The following is a 17,070-nucleotide window of genomic DNA, read 5'->3' as shown; positions in this document are numbered from 1 at the left end:
TGATTTTTGCGTACCGTTACACCCCTACTATAGCCTGCAGCATAATAAGCGTTAGGACCGCACACATAAGGCTTGCCACAAAGAACCAGTTAAAGTAATGATTATGAATGTGTTTAAATTAGAAAGGACTCGTTTAATTGTTTAGTAATAAACTGGTGTTTTCTGTGTCGCTGCTAAGATAAAGTTGACAATGCAGACTCGCCGTGAACACCAGAGAGAAATGCACATTTCATATGGATTACATAATCAGAGAGTAGCCTATTTATTTTGGTTTGCATATTTTAGTTTAAAAGTAGACATTTCAAGCTTTCTGTAATATATTGCCTATATTTCTTTTTAAACCCACCGGCTAAAAGATTAAGACACTACCTGACCCAAAATATCACCCAAAGTTTCTACAGTTTTTTTCTTAGCTATTTCAGAATCTGGAAAAATTACGGGGACTAACTTGTTGTTCGGTAGAGCGATATGAATGTGTGTGATGTACGACATGATAAACGCTAGACACTTCTGCTGCCGAAACTTTGTCAGCCTGTGGGTCATTTGGTTTATTGAAAAACGATTGCACAGAATTGCATGTTTCTTGATGATGTGCTTTTTGTCTGTGGTACTCATATGCACCATGTCGCTCACGTCGTATTCTCTACCATGTCCCACAGAAAAACTGCTTTTGCATAAAATGCTAAAATCTCTCTCTGCTTCGCCATCTACAGGTCTTAACCAAGAGTATGTAGCGGCCCATTCGCTATTAAAAGTGCATCTTCTCTTTTTCGTGACCACACTGGCCATGACTTCTTAACCTGACCGAACAGCGCGCTCGCGCTCCAATTTGAGTTTGTTGAATGTTGAGGAGGCGTTTGTGCACCAGTCAACAGTTTGATTGACGTACGACTCAGCCTATCGACTAACGCTTTTATTGCTCTCCTCTGAACTATTGGACATAAGTTAACAGTACGCCTATGGACGTATCTGTGTATTTATCAGGCAGGGTCGAATGAAAAAGCGGAACAGATGCTCAATTTGTGTGAGGCGGGATAAAGGATAAAATTGCTTTAAAGTACAACATAAAGCGGGACAGGTGGTTACTGTATTCGCGCCAGTTATTCAGCCAATAAAGTGTAGGCCTATGTATTTCAAAATTGTGTCTAGTACTAAATAAATTACAAAGGTTTAACTGGCATCTTTAATTCAAACGACCCGACCGAACGCGACTCGAATATCATTAAAATATTTTTGGATGACTCGTAACCGCGGGTGACCGCAGTTTGCAGTATCTGACAGGCAAAAATTATCGATTATGTGCAAATGACAAACTGAACATTCAAGGAGCTGAAGGCCTTGACAAAAGCTGACCACTGCGTTGTTGCCTCCGAGAGTACAACTATAATGGTTCGGTTCAGGCAGATGTTACACAAACAACAGATGACAGATTTGTTTCTGAGTCCAGTGATGCCAAGAACTCCTCCGCAGATTTAACTCTCCTGGTTGTACATTGTGTATTCAGGGTTTTCATTGTGCTGTCACAATGTATGCAGATCATGTTTTGGATGGTGTTTTGAGGTGGAGATGACCTCAACGCAGCTGTGAGAGTCAGAGATCATGTTTAGGTCCTCATGATTGGGTACAACGGCAAATTTGCTGTTAAAGCTCCATTAAACGATTGCAGGGGATTGACTTGTCCTCTGAGTACCAGAGTTCAGGGAGACCCAGACCATCGTACAGAGAGATCAGTTTGAGTGTGTTTATGTGTTTGCCTGCACAGCTGAGACAGATGTGAGATGAATGGGTATGTATGCGTTGTTACAAGATGTGTGGTCTTGCAAATGCCGGAATTAAAGGGATAGTGCACACAAAAATGAAAATTTGATGTTTATCTGATGACCCCCGGGGCATCCAAGATGTAGGTGATTTTACTTCTTCAGCAGAACACAAACTGAGATTTTTAACTGAAAGCGTTGCAGTCTATCAGTCTTATAATGTAAGTGGATGGGAATCACGGCTAAAACATACAATAAATAATCAAGCAGTAGCGTGAGGAGGCTTCTTCTTCTTCTTGCTTTATGGGGGATCGCAGACTTATAAGTGCATTACCGCCACCTATCTCTCAAATGGACCATTGACACTCCTAATTGAGATTGTAGATAGTGTCAATGGTCCATTTGAGAGATAGGTGGCAGTAATGCACTTATAAGTCTGCGATCCCCCATAAAGCAAGAAAAAGAAGAAGCCTCCTCACGCTACTTCTTGAAGTAAAGTAACCTACATCTTGGATGCCCTGGGGGTCAGCAGATAAACATCAAATTTTCAGTTTTGAGTGAATTAAGTAATGGCACTTTTCTACTGCATGTTAGAAAAAACTCGCAATTTCTTATTTTTTGTCGCAAATGCAGTTTTTGGGGCAGTTTGGAGCCCTGTTATTAATACGTTTTTGCTGAACTTTAGCTTTGGGTAAATTTAAAAACTTGCAAATAATAATTGCCGGACCCCTTGTGATTTTCTTTCCAAATAATCCTTAATATATAGTCTCTATCTCTCTATCTATCTATAACAAATAAATGAACAAACAAACAACAGAATGATAGATAGATAGATAGATAGATAGATAGATAGATAGATAGATAGATAGATAGATAGATAGATAGATAGATAGTAGGGCTGGGATAAACGATTATTTTTTTTATTTTTTTTACGATTAATCTAGCGATTATTTTTCGATGCATCGATTAATCTAACGATTAATTTTTCAGACCGATTTGATTTCGATTATCTCCCCATTAATTGACTACTAACAATTTATACATGTTGATTTACATATGTGAATGAAAAAAAAACATCAATTCCTTAACATTGCAATATATGTTTATTGCTCTTAAAATTACAAAATAAAAGACTGACTAAGAATGCATTACTTTGCACTTGTATAGAGATAGCATTCAATAAAACCTTGAAACCTTGAAAACACATAGCTTACTGAAACAAGCTTACTGAACACATAGGGCCTAGCTTACTGAAAAAAGAAGTTCTTTCAGATGAAAATAACAACTTGATGTCTAGTATTCAATAAAAAAGGCCACCCAAAATACTTTAGAGCAATTGAAAGAATACAGTATGTAAATGTAAACTTGAGGGCTTTAAGCTAATACAGAGAGTGCTTTTACAAAAAAAAAAAAAAATTAACAGTGGGAGCCAGCAGCCTGTCATGGAGAAAAAAAAATCTCAGAATGCTCCACGTGAAACTTTGGCGTTCTGCCCTTTTTCTATCGTGTCTAATGATTTTGGTTAATATGCACAAGGGAGGGAGAGAGCAAGAAGCGCTCGTGTAGTTTGAAGACTGTGAGTGCGCGAGCGCGCGTGAAACTTTGGTGTTTCGCCCTTTTTCTATCGTGTTTAATGATTTTGATTAATATGCACAAGGGAGGGAGAGAGCAAGAAGGGCTCGTGTAGTTTGAAGACTGTGAGTGCGCGCGCAGCCGGGGCTCTCTCTCGTACGCGCCCTGTCACTGTCACTCACCGATCAAATAAGGCTTTGACAGCCGCCAAAAAAAAAGATCAATGCACAAAAACCCCTGGATTGGTTATATAACGTTGGACAGAATGTTGATCCGGCCATCGCGTATATTCAGCGCACATAAGGTAAACGTTTTGCAAACGTTTTTAGAGAAATAAAAACAGGTCGACGAATCGATGCGCATATTTTGCGTCGACGTATTTTTTGCGTCGACGTCATCGATGACCTCGACGCGTTGTCCCAGCCCTAATAGATAGATAGATAGATAGATAGATAGATAGAGTTGAGTCATGATTCATGGTGATGCAGTTTAATGTATATTTCGGTGATGTTAAATTATTAATCACGATTAATGGCATCCAAAATAAAAGTTTCTGTTTACATAATATATGAATGTGCACTGTGTATATTTATTATGTATATATAAAAACACACACATGCATATACATATTTAAAAAAAAATATTTAGTTTATACATTAAATATATTTATATAAAATATACATTATAAATATATATACATGTAAATAATTTCAAAATATATACTGTATGTGTGTGCTTTTATATATACATATAATAAATACACATATATTATGTAAACAAAATCTATTTTGGATGTGATTAATCACAATTAATCGTTTGACATCACAATTAGGGCTGCACGATTATGACAAAAATCATAATTGTCAATTACTTGTAATTTTACATTGAATGATGTTTATATCATAGTTTGATGCAACTGCATGCCGTATATTTATATGAAAATAAACAAGCTGAAAACACTAGCTTAAAAAAAACTTTTAGTGCTTTTCTTTAGTATTAAACCTCAAATGTCAAATATACATCGGATTGGTTTCTTCTCTAAATGATAAAAAAGTAAAAATATGAATGGTATTATAGTGTTATACCAATACTAACACTTAATGGCAAAAACCCTTAAAATAACACGAAGAAAGAAAAAAGGCATCTCAAGTACGCAGAATAACATTAGTGGACTTTGAAAGATTAACTGCCGCTTTGAAAGATTAAGTAATTGTGGCATCCATAATTGTAATCGCGATTAGAAATTTGATTAATTGTGCAGCCCTAAGCACTAGTATATTTATATACATTTGTGTGAGTTGGCCTTTGGATGATGATATGATGATACTCACAACTTGCACCTGTCCGTCTTCTCCTATGCGGTGGATCTGGACTTGCTGTGCGCCTCCAGCCAGAGCGTAGTGCAAGGCCTGCTGGGTAGAGGTCTCGATAGCCGACGTCTCTGCGGCCGACACTCCATCTGTTCGAGGACACACATAAACAAGTTCATAACACAATCCAACTATGTGGGTCAAACCAGAAACTAGAGAGACTGGGTCAAACCGTGTCAAACAACTGCTTTCAATAACAGAAGATGCTGCATTGTAACTGCCAAACACCCCCCCCCCCCCCCCCCCACACACACACACACACACACAACACACACTTCAGTAGGACAGAGATAAAGAGCGAGACCACTGTCTGTCCTCCACCATGATTTCGGTGCAATCAGACAAATGCCCATTCACTCACACGGCCACAAGTCACATACCCTTGCGATATTTGTACGAATGTGAACAAGCGTGAACAAATGCAGAAGAGAACATTTGATAAACAAGGTTCTCACAGACGGAGAGAACATACACACAGCCTGAACTTGAGGAAAATCCCTTCCGACTGCTGCTGGACGGGATCCAGTGCATCTGCCAGATTAGAGCGTGTTTATACCGTGTAAACGATCTCAAAATACTCAACAAGGGCTCTCGACCTAGCAGCCCAAACGCTCTCGTGCCCTAAAACTGTACATAAACCTATCCCCTCAGTCTAAACAACGAGAATTATGACATGCTACAACAGCCCAGATGCTTAAAACACACACTCACCACATTTCTGATTAAAAGTCGTCAAGTCGTCTATGGAAAAAACGGTGCGGGTGTTCATTAACAAAGTTGGGAGTGATTTTAAATCATAGCGAAGGGCATATTAGCAGGCTAACGTTTCTTAGAGGGAAAGGCACCGAATGTGACAATGCCGCACTGTTGGTGCAATGTGACCTGAGACTACGTTGGGTCTTTCCAAGGTTGTGGATGAAAAGTAAACCGGATTCAGTTTTATGCATCTGAAGATTGTTGTTGAAAATGCTAATGCTATGGCTTGATAAACATACTGAATTCTGGAATTTGTTGTCTGTCAGTTAGCACACATGCTAACAAACAAAGGTATGGTAAAGTTAGCAAATGTTTTTAAATAAAACTTTTTTGATAATTCTACAATCATAATCTAAAACACATAATGATAATGTATTCGAAGATGGTTGTTTGACGAAAATGCTTCAACTTAAAACATTCTGAATTTGGTTGAATTAAATAAAAGAGCTTTGCTAATTCTACAGTGAAAATCAAAAACATGGTAAAGTGTATGAAGCTAGTCGTTTGACATATGTCAGAGTTTAACTTTTGTCAGATCCAAGATATAAAGGTGAGCATACATGCTTAGAAATGCCAAATCACAGCTTCTAATTTAAATACGGAGACATTTCTCAAATTCATGTTGTAGCTGTTAGCAACCATGTTTTAAAATATGGTAAAGGAATGTTTGCAACAAAAATGGTCATTTGAGCAAAAGAGTGCTGCTTAATCAGATCCATGGCCTTGTGGTTAGAGCACATGCTGAAAACACAGTAGCATATGCAAACAAATACGGCCATTCCACCAAAAAATGCCTACATATTTAATAAATGGCCTTTTTTTTTTTTACATCCCATTTTAATAGAGAAGTTGAATAGAGAAGGTTGTCAAAACTTTTTCTATCACATGTGGTTAGCATGTCATGGTAAAGAGTGAAAGCAAACACAAGTCTCTGCTCATTAAATGTTCATAAAAGGATCCACAGTTTAGCAGTTAGCTTGAAGACATGGTATGGTAACACAGGCAAAAGAACATTTGACCAAGATGTTGCTACGTACTGTTAAATATAAAGAAGCTTTTTGATTTCAGTTCAATTCAGTTTTGACACCAGTTTACATTCAGAATCATTATCTAACAGTCAGCAAAACTGTTTGAAAACTTGGTAAGGTGTAATGTGGTGCGAACAAAGGTTGTTTGATTAAAAACATGAAACATAAAATACAGAATACAGAATTTTAAGTTCTTGATTTAATACAAGCAAACAAAAATGGTTGTTTGACCAAAACGTACTCGGTTACTAACGTAACCTCGGTTCTCTTTAGAAGAGGGAACGAGTACTGCGTCTTAGCTACGACGCTACGGGAAAAGTCTGTTTTCACGAAATACTGAAGCAAAAAATTATCCTTAATTTAGAATTTTTGTAAAGCGCATTTGAAGCAGTACACAGCCATAGGCGAGACGGCTCGCTCGCTCATTGGCTGCTCTGCGGCAAGTGCACAGCCTATCGAGCGCAGGCTGATGCAATATCAGACCAATAAGGGCGCTTCGCGCCCTTCACGCCACTTCCCGCCGAAACGGGTGTGGCCCAACCCTATAAAAGGAGCTCGAAAAGGCTGACTCACCTGATTTATTTCATCGCCGAAGCGAACCAGTGTGAATCGTACGCACAGCAGAGAACGCAGTACTCGTTCCCTCTTCTAGAGAGAACCGAGGTTACGTTAGTAACCGAGTACGTTCTCTTACGAGAGTTCTCTCGTACTGCGTCTTAGCTAAGACGCTACGGGAACCCCATGTAAAACGCCGTGCGCGCAGGGATCACACACCAATAAACCTGAAGCAACGCCCAGGATTTACAGTGCACAGTCACCCGAGGGACTCACAGGGAGTCCAGGACAGGAAAGGGGGGGGGCCCTCCGTCCCATATCTAGCAGCACCCGTAGATGCGGCAATATAACATCACACAGTCGAGGCAAGGCCTGACCAATGTGGCAATGTGGGTCTTACGCAATACTGCCCATATAACAGTCGGCAGCGCATAATGCTCATGAACTCAGAATTCCCATCAGGGCCCTGATTCGACTATACCGACAGCAGCCTTGCTTGCAAGGCAGGAACCTCCAGGTTATAGAACCTGATAAATGCAGACGGCGAGGCCCAACCTGCCGCCATACATATATCCTGCAAGGAGATCCCAGTAGACCACGCCCACGACGAGGTGACGCCCCTTGTGGAGTGTGCTCTGACGCCCAGTGGGCACTGAAGGCCCCTGGAAGCGTAAGCTAACGCTATGGCGTCAACTATCCATCTGGATAGAGTCTGTCTCGAAACAGCCATTCCCTTGGAACGTCCACTGAACGAGACAAACAGCTGCTCAGTCTGTCGAAAGACAGCGGAGCGAGACACATAAGCTCTTAAAACCCTAACAGGGCAAAGAAGACTCGAGTCTCCATCCTCTCCTGACACCGACAGGGCAGACAAGGCAATAACCTGAGCCCGAAACGAGTCATTAGGCCCAAACTCCAAGCACGACAGGCTCACCGAGAGCGCGTGCAGGTCACCCACACGCTTCACTGAAGCGAGAGCCAACAAGAATACTGTCTTGAACGACAGATGCTGGAGGCTAATCGATTGGAAAGGCTCAGAAGGGGGACCCCCTTCATGGCCTCCAAAACCGCCGCGAGGTCCCATATAGGGACTGACGGAGGTCTGGGAGGATTCAGCCTTCTAGCTCCTCTAAGGAAGCGGATGACCAAATCGTTCCTTCCTATTGACTGACCGAGCGCTGTTTCAGAAAACGCTGCGACGGCCGCCACATAAACTTTGAGCGTGGATGGGGCTCTGCCCTTATCCAACAGCTCCTGTAGGAAGGAGAGAAACTCTGTCACCTCACAACTAAGGGGTGAACATCCCCGAGCCGTGCACCAGCTGGAGAACACCGACTACTTCGAGGCATACAGCCGTCGTGTCGACGGAGCTCTAGCCTGAGCGATGGTATTTAGCACTCCCACTGAGAGATCAGCGGGTAACCGTTGAGCGCCCACACATGGAGGGACCACAACTCCGGTTGAGGGTGCCAAATCAAGCCCCTGGCCTGCGAGAGGAGGTCCCTCCTCAACGGCACTGGCCACGGGGCGATGTCTTTTTTTTACAAGCAGTATTGAACATCTCGTTTCTCTCACCCGTTCTATCACCTGCGGAAGGAGGGAGACGGGAGGGAAAGCATAAAGCGGGCAGCACGGCCATCTCCGTGACTTCTTGGAAAAGAACGCGGGGCAGTGAGCATTTTCGTGGGACGCGAAGAGGCCCACCTCCGCCCTGCCAAATCTCTCCCACAACAGCCGGACTGTTTGCGGGTGTAGAGGCCATTTGCCCGTGGGAATGTTGCTTCTGGACAGCCTGTCTGGACCCAGATTCTGCAGCCCAGGCACATGAACTGCCCTCTGCGAGCACAAGTTGCGCTGAGCCCAAACCAGGAGGCGTTCTGCCAACCTGCACAGGTTTCGGGACCCGAGACCGCCCTGGCGATTTCTGTAGGACACCACAGACATGTCGTCCGAACGGACTGAGACGTGGTGTCCCTTTATACGGAGACAAAAGCGCGTCAGCACGTTCTCCACTGCCAGCATTTCCAGACAGCTGATATGTTGGAGCCTTTCCCGTTCTGACCACAGGCCAAAGGATGGTCTGCCCTCGAGCAGCGCTCCCCACCCCGAAGTGGAGGCATCCGTCGACACCATCTTCACTTTCGAGGAAGTCCCCAGGCTTACACCTGATTGGTACCAGTCGTTTGCTGTCCAGGGTTTTAGGGCTGTAACGCAGCCCTGATTGATCTTGAGACGCAGTCGACCAGATACCCGCGCTTTCAGCCAGAACTGCAGGGGGCGCTTGCGGAGCAGGCCCAACTGCAGAACCGGAGATGTTGAGGCCATGAGACCTAGCATCCTCTGACATTCTCTGAGCGAAACGGTCGCGCCGCAGCGGAGAGAACTCGCTGTGGTGACAGCCGCGCCGTCATGGAACGTGAATCCAGAGCTAAACCCAAAACAGTATCGTCTGAGCTCCGCTCGTGATTGAGCCAGAATCAGCCAGTCGTCCAAATAGTTCAGCACTCGCATGCCTCCCAGTCTGAGAGGAGCGAGCGCTGCGTCCATGCACCTCGTAAACGTACGAGGAGCTACGGACCAGCCGAACGGCAGGACTGTAAACTGGTATGCCTGGCCCTCGAAGGCGAATCTCAAATATCGCCTGTGACTTGATGCCATCTGTATTTGAAAATACGCGTCCTTCAGATCTATTGACATGAACCAGTCTCCTCTGCGAATATGCGCGAGGAGCTTCCTGGTTGTAAGCATTCTGAAACTGCGTTTCACCAATGCCTTGTTCAGCTGTCTTAGATCCAGTATGGGCCTGAGATTCCAGTCTCTCTTGGGCACTAGAAAGTATCTGCTGTACAGCCCCCCCTCGCTTTGAGCTTGAGACACAGGCTCTACAGCCCCTCTGCTCAACTGTTTTGACCGTGGTTTTGATTTCGTCCGCCATCCAGCAGAGGGCGGACAAAGGTGCATCGCTATCGCCTGTTCCACCGGCGGAAAGTGACTGGTAGTTCCTGTTTTTAGCGTCATCCAGTGTGGAGAATGCTAGTGAGACAGACGAACGAGTTTGCGCTGAATATGGAGCATTCCAAGCCTTTGCCACCTCTTCGTGAAGCTCAGGAAGAAATGAGGCGGGCTTTGAGAAGTACTCTCATCCGAAAGGAAACTACCATCCAGCCGGGAACGAGAGGGGGGGGTCGCTGGTGCAGACCACTCGAGGCCGAGACTCGTCGCGGCCAGCGTGAGCACTCGCCTCGGCTCCTTCTCGATGTCAGCTCGTTTGCTGGGCTTCTGAGCAGAAGGCGCGAGATCCTCGGAGCTCGCCCAGCCCTAGCAGAGTGCGGCTCCTCAGCGCAGCGGAGAATGCAGGCTCAGAGAAAAGGCCAAGCGAGTCCTCAGAGTCACCATGGCAACAGCTCGCAGTGAGGGCATCCGCCGTCAGCGAGCGCGAGCGCTGCATGATCTTCACCCAGGCAGGAGACACAGATGACGTACCGGTCTCCCTCGCTGAGTGGGGCTCTGACGAGCCGCAGGAAGGCATCTTAAAAAAGACGCAAGCTCTTTTACGAGTGTGTGTCGCAGGGCGAACACACACACACGCATAAAGAACAGTTGGATATAACAGAATTGAAAGGATATGTGCGAGAGCACAAGGAGAGTGCAGCAGGAACGGCAGTGGAAGGCGGCGAAGGCCAGCAGCTTCAGAAGTGGCTCGTCCCGCTGAGATGCCTATCAGACGGTGCTTGCTTCCTTCGTGATCCAGCGATGCGTGAGCTTCGCTGAAGAGATGAAAAATCAGGTGAGTCAGCCTTTTCGAGCTCCTTTTATAGGGTTGGGCCACACCCGTTTCGGCGGAAAGTGGCGTGAAGGGCGCAGAGCGCCCTTATTGGTCTGATATTGCATCAGCCTGCGCTCGATAGGCTGTGCACTTGCCGCAGAGCAGCCAATGAGCGAGCTAGCCGTCTCGCCTATGGCTGTGTACTGCTGCAAATGCGCTTTACAAAAATTCAAAATTAAGGATAATTTTTTGCTTCAGTATTTCGTGAAAAGAGACTTTTCCCGTAGCGTCTTAGCTAAGACGCAGTATGAGAGAACTCTCGTAAGAGAACAACACTATTTATTAACTTAAAGACTTTTTTTGCCATTTTCACTATGGATATGATAGGACAGATCTGATCTGACAGGGAGCAAAATGGGAGAGAAATGGGGGACAGGATCGGGAAAAGTCCTCAAATCGGGATTCGAACTCATGACGCCCCTGTGCTGTATGTGAGCGCGCTGACCACAAGGCTATCGGCAACAACACCATTTATGAACTTAACACAGAATTTGATCAGGTCCATGGCCTAGTGCTTGTTGCACATTTATAAATATTGTATGCCAATATGCGCGAACAAAAACTGAGCAAAATATTGTCTGTGCAAAATATTGCTGCTTATTAGATATTCAAAATAACAAAAGATCTGTACAAGGGGCCTTAAGTCAACCAGAGGACCCTGGGCTACAGCATTACTTTAGGCCTCACAACTCCAAATCAATTAAAGTGTTATTTTTTTTATCTTCCTGATGATGATGTCCAATTTAAACATTTTTCTTGTTGGTATGCCAGTTAACATTTACTACACTGTTCTGCGTAAAATGTGACTATAAGTGAATATGCAAATTCACTCTCTGCCAGAAGGTGGCGCTTGTGGAACAGCAGAATCATAGCTGTTACTAATCACTATGTTACTACAGGCATTACAGGGAGGTCATATGAAAACAAAATGGCATCAAAACATACCTGGCCAAAATGCGAGTTCACAGTCATGATTTAAAGTTTGTTCACAGTTGTAGTTTGGTTTGTTTGGTTCATCTGGTCCGGACCAAAAAGTAAAATGATAAATTTGGTTGTAGCGTATCAGACCCCAACCAGACAAATTAAAGAGTCGATCAGGACTGTGGTTGAAACATGAGCCGAATTCCTCAGAAAGGCAACAGGAGGTTGTAAATCATTCCCAGTGCCAGAAGCAAGATAACCAACCAACCAACTCTTTCACAGAACAGCTTTCAACATTAACAGCACTAGAACAATTATTGACAATTTCAATTAGGAGAAGAGATTGTCAAATTTGGGGCAAGTAATCAAGATGCAACGCCGGCCAGCACATGTAAACCCATGAGAGTAATAAACAAGATCCTTGGATTGACTTTCCCCCCACCTAGCAGAACCAGACTGAAATTCCTAAGGGGACCTTTTAACCTCTGGTCCCCAGAGAACATCTTTTGTCAGAGAATGACAGAAGAACTGTCTTTTATTGTACTCAAAAAGACTTATAAATGAATATCAGTCCCTTGCTTAACTCCATATTCATTTATATGTAACCCACACATTTGACTATCATGTTTATAATCACTTATTGTGTACGTCTTTTAATAACTATTGGATAGCTTAAGGATACATATTCATGTTTAGTATGTATGTGTTTGAATATGTTAGCTTGAAACAGTCCTGACCATCAATTATTTGTCAAATATATAATTTTCTTGTTATAGGAATCATGTCCAAAATTAGACCCTGCAAGAGTGGGAAAATTCGGACCACGTGCTTGATATGATAACATATGATTTCTGATACCCCGAGCAAAGACAATATCTAATTGGTAAAGACAACATTTGAGGTGTGGCCAAAAGGCTAGTTTAAATACCCAGGACAACACAAAATTTAGCTTTTAGCTTTGCTTCTTATCTTTTGCTATTAGTCATGCCTGCTTTTAACTTGCGTTTTGCTTTTGCTATTAGTCATGCCTGCTTTTAGCTTTTTGCTTGTAGCGTTGCTTTTAGTCATGCTTTTAGTCATCACTGTAAGTGTTCTTTGAGCGCGGTTCCAGCGTGCTTCGACCTGCACGCCTGCTGCTACTTCGCCATCATGAGAAGAAACACCACCTAGTCTCGTCAAACTTTACTTCTGTTCTTTTACTTGTTTCTTTTCTTTTCCGTTTGAGAGTTTCGTGTTCTGAGTAAAGTTTTGTAACACCATGTCTTCGAGTCTGACTTCGAGTGCCCGTTCAACTTCAACCAGTCCACACAACTCCGCATCATCAGCCAACGCCCAACCATGGGCTTCCCAAGACGTCACTTTAGCGACTACTGAACTTCCAGCCAATCAGCAACATCGGCATCAACATCAACAAAAACAAAGGTGTATACTGGTGTATCTAATATAATTTTAACCTCACTGAGGAACTCAATGCGAGGGTTAATTAAGTGATTGATGGCTGTTCATGTCTATGCCATTTTTACGTATTGTTGTAAACTTGGGATTCCACATTTTCGTTCGCTTAAACACATTCTTTCTTAACTTTTTATCTTCATGCAACTTGTATGAATTTGTGAGTGCGTCTGCTTATGTGTTAGATTAGTTTATATGTCTTAGATTTATCTAATAAAGACTTATTCATATTGAAAAGAGAAGTATCTTGTGTTTTGTGCTTACAAGTTAATGTCTTAAACTGCCGAGCTTGTTATTGTGCTAATTGATAGTGTTTTCACTATAGTTTGGATATTAATATCCAGTGCAGATTTGATGTTAAACGGCTCATTCAGTGAATCGCAGGGCGTCTCAGTGATCAGTCATGAAACAGTGATTCTGTTCAAATTCCCCTTTAAAATCTTAAATGATTCCCTTTGAGCTAAATTGATCTGTTTCCCTTAAATGGTCCTGGTCCGCTTAGCATTCACATTAGCATTTTTTACAGCAAACCCAAAGATACCAAACCTAAAGGCATAGTGATACATTCATAACCTGATTGGTTGGGTTGAATTACGTTTATAAAAGGTGTGGTTTAGGGCTGCAACTGATGATTATTTTGATAATCGATTAATCTGTTGATTATTTTTACGATAAATTATTAATAAAGGGTCTTTATCATTCAACATAGCCTGGGAAAACCCAGACTACTTCCGGCGAATTTCAATTCTCTCTACAGAATAGTCTGGCAAAGAGGTCTATCTAGCTCTTTTCTGTGCCGCCGAAATCGCGGCACCAATCAGAAACGTTGAGGCGGGGTTTACACGATGACAACAGCGCAGCGACGGTAAAGCAGATTTTGTACATTACAAAGATGGATGCTGCAGAGGAACATTCGTTCGAAACTGCTATCGCGTCTGTTTTAAGTGATTTAAACTTTAACTTTGCGTTAAAACCCGAGCAAAGAACAACACTTGAAGCCTTCAAGTCTGCATACGTCATCTCCTTCATCGCTCTGATTGGTTTTAGGTCTATCCAATTGCGCCCAGAGGCATTTGAACGAGGTCCGTCGGTGACGCCCCTTTAGAAACGAGACGTCTAATAGGCTTTGCCAGACCCTAACTCAGTTTCAACTGAAAAGGGTCTGGTTTTAACCAGGCTACATTCAACATAGACTTTTTAGAGATTTTAACCATTTTGCATTGTCACATCCTCATCAAATATATACCTGGACATGTGTTTTATTATGTGTTAGTAATCCTTTGTCGAACTCTTCTGCAATCAAAACACTGACCCATATGTATTCTAGCAAATTTCACAAGGAGATTTCAAATAATGTTTTCACCATGGCAGTACTTAGGGCTCCTAAAGTAGTTTAACATCCCGAACAAAGCTTATTAAGGAATCTTTCAGAACATATTTTCAAGAAGAATAAGAATAAAACAGAATAAAATTGCAGAACATTGCATTTTATTTTTCCTGTATACACACAGCTTATACCTGGGAAACAGCTTTATAGCTTATGCTGTGAAATTGTAAACAATCCTTCGAATAAAGTGCCAATGGCATGAAACCTGAATGGAACTCACATTTTAAAGTAAAATCCATCAGAAGGTTGTCCAGAGAAAAAATTGGACACACACAAAAAACCTGCTGTGTGAAAAAGAGCAGTGAACAGTTAGAAAAAAAAATGCATTTCAAATACATTTAAACATTTACCTCTCTCATTCAGTCATAATTAGGCTGCAAGACTGATCAGCTTTTACGACTAAACATTTGCAAACAACTTTGTACTGGAGAATCTGCACAAATAAAAGTCTTAAACAGTTCAGTAGTGCAGAGTTTACAGGTTACTCTTCTTTTTTTGAAGGCTCAAAGTAAAGTGCTCCCACACTTTGGATGACTTAGTTCGATTAGTTTTATCTTCCGCTTTTTTCTTTTTCGAGCTTACTCCACTGCCACCTGCCTACTCCATCTCGCTGAATGCTACGGAGGCCGCAGAGACGCTGTTCAGGAACCACGTGACATAAAATGAGGCCAGCTATTGGCTATTCGCTACTTCTCCTGCTGTACTGGCTGAGTAAAACCTCCGGTGGATCATTACTGCCACACTTTGGTCACCGCAGATTTAAAATATGCACAAAATGAGCCGCTTATGGCAAATAAAAGTTATTTAGCAACTAATCGATGACAAAATTAGTTGACAACTAATTTAATAATTGATTTTAATCGATTAAATCGATTAGCTGTTTCAGCTCTAGTGTGCACTTGTTCCTTTCATCAAATCATGTCGCATTTCGTTGCATCATGTCCTTACTTCATGTTTTTGGTTTGTTTAGAAGTATTTGGTCCATGTTGCATTCATATTTCATTCGAACCGCACCAGAATTTGTTTGGAAGCAGACCAAGACCCTTCTTTTCAGCAGTCTCTGTTCACTTGTTTGGTGCGTACCAGGTTCATATGGCAGCATTCACTTACTCAAAAGAAATGCACTAACAGAGCAAAAACCACCTAAAATTAAAACTAAGACTGATGGAACACACTAACGTATTTAAAAAAATTATGTCAGCTTTAAAATATTTTGTAAAATAAACACAGAATTTTGCAAGCTATGACAGGATGTGCGGCTTATTTTCTCCATGCCTACGCATCAAAAATAAGATATTTTAGTCCTCAGATGGAAACACTTTGTTCCTTGCATTAGCAACAGACCACATGTTCCTCACGCTCTGGTTTTAAAGAAGGCCGAGCACCAGGTGGCTTGTTCATAAACTAATAGTTTAATTTACCACGCAGGGCGGCCTATTCCAGCTGGACTGAAGGAGGTGAAGAAATCGTAAGTGTGTATGGACCATTGTGACAGACCAATGCAGGATATTTGGGTTAGTCAGAAACAGGTCAAAGGTCAAGGCCTGCGGATCTCTGAGAGGAAGGGACAGGACGTGAGGCGTTGTCCTGAGATTAGAACCAGCTGCTAGATGAGGAAACATCAGTCACAGAGTCTCTCACTCGCACACAAACATGAACACATGTGCACACGCACACATGACTTTCGCGCGAATGGATGTGAGGTTATATACATTGCTAATTTGTTAGCGAACTAACATATGAAACGACAACTGCATGTTCTCTCTCGCAGCATATGTTTAATGTTCAACTGAACACAAACCAGCTGCGACCAAGACACTTAGCATCAAAATCTAGGAGAAACAGGTTTCGGCAAGAGACACAATTGGTGGGAAAGGATGCAAGGGTTCTTACCTGAGCTGCTTTGCGAGGCGGGGGTTCGTCGTGAGAAACTCTTAACCGCCAAACTCTGTCCTCGCTGCTTCCGGCGCCAAGCTGTGCGACACTTGGAGTCGATGCTCTGCTTGATGCGATACCAGTCGGATTCGGTAATTGCGAACTTGTGGAACAGGTGACCTGGTTACACATGAACAGAGACATTGCAAGCATAATAAAATCAGTCAGGAAATAAGGGAGGATACACTGATGTAATATTTAGTAATACATTAAGCTGCAAGCAAATAAACTTGTTGCACTTTGTAGCTGAAATAAACATGGCTCTGGTACAGATCATGGAGTCGAGTTCAATCACGTTAGCCACTGTCAAGTGGATTCTGTCCGTGCAAAACTGCATGTAACATCCCTTGTATTCATAATTACCCTCACTAGCTCATTCCTCGCTTTTACTTCTGGCTGGTTGCACGAATTGACCTACATATTGGTATGACGCGAGTTGTTGTGAATGAGAGGAGCGGTTAGAAGCGCTTCTAATTAGCTCATGTGGGGAAAATAAGTCTGATGCTGGATG

At 42.7% G+C, this 17,070-nt stretch overlaps 1 protein-coding gene across 3 annotated transcripts in view; it reads right to left on the bottom strand.

The window, feature by feature from the left end:
- The window catches only part of LOC132125246 (protein BANP), a 62,301-nt gene that overhangs the window by 33,051 nt on the left and 12,180 nt on the right, over nt 1-17,070 (bottom strand). For all 3 annotated transcript variants that reach the window (XM_059536552.1, XM_059536554.1, XM_059536553.1), the window contains 2 exons: nt 16,518-16,679; nt 4,661-4,788 (listed from right to left, as the gene is read on the bottom strand). In XM_059536552.1, coding sequence (XP_059392535.1) covers nt 4,661-4,788; nt 16,518-16,679 — 290 coding nt within the window. The remainder of the gene's footprint in view (nt 1-4,660; nt 4,789-16,517; nt 16,680-17,070) is intronic.

The sequence above is a fragment of the Carassius carassius genome, chromosome 43 (genome assembly GCF_963082965.1).
Source record: "Carassius carassius chromosome 43, fCarCar2.1, whole genome shotgun sequence".
Lineage (NCBI taxonomy): Eukaryota > Metazoa > Chordata > Actinopteri > Cypriniformes > Cyprinidae > Carassius > Carassius carassius.
The sequence above is the reverse complement of the archived record's forward strand: the minus strand, read 5'-3'. Positions and strand labels throughout refer to the sequence as shown.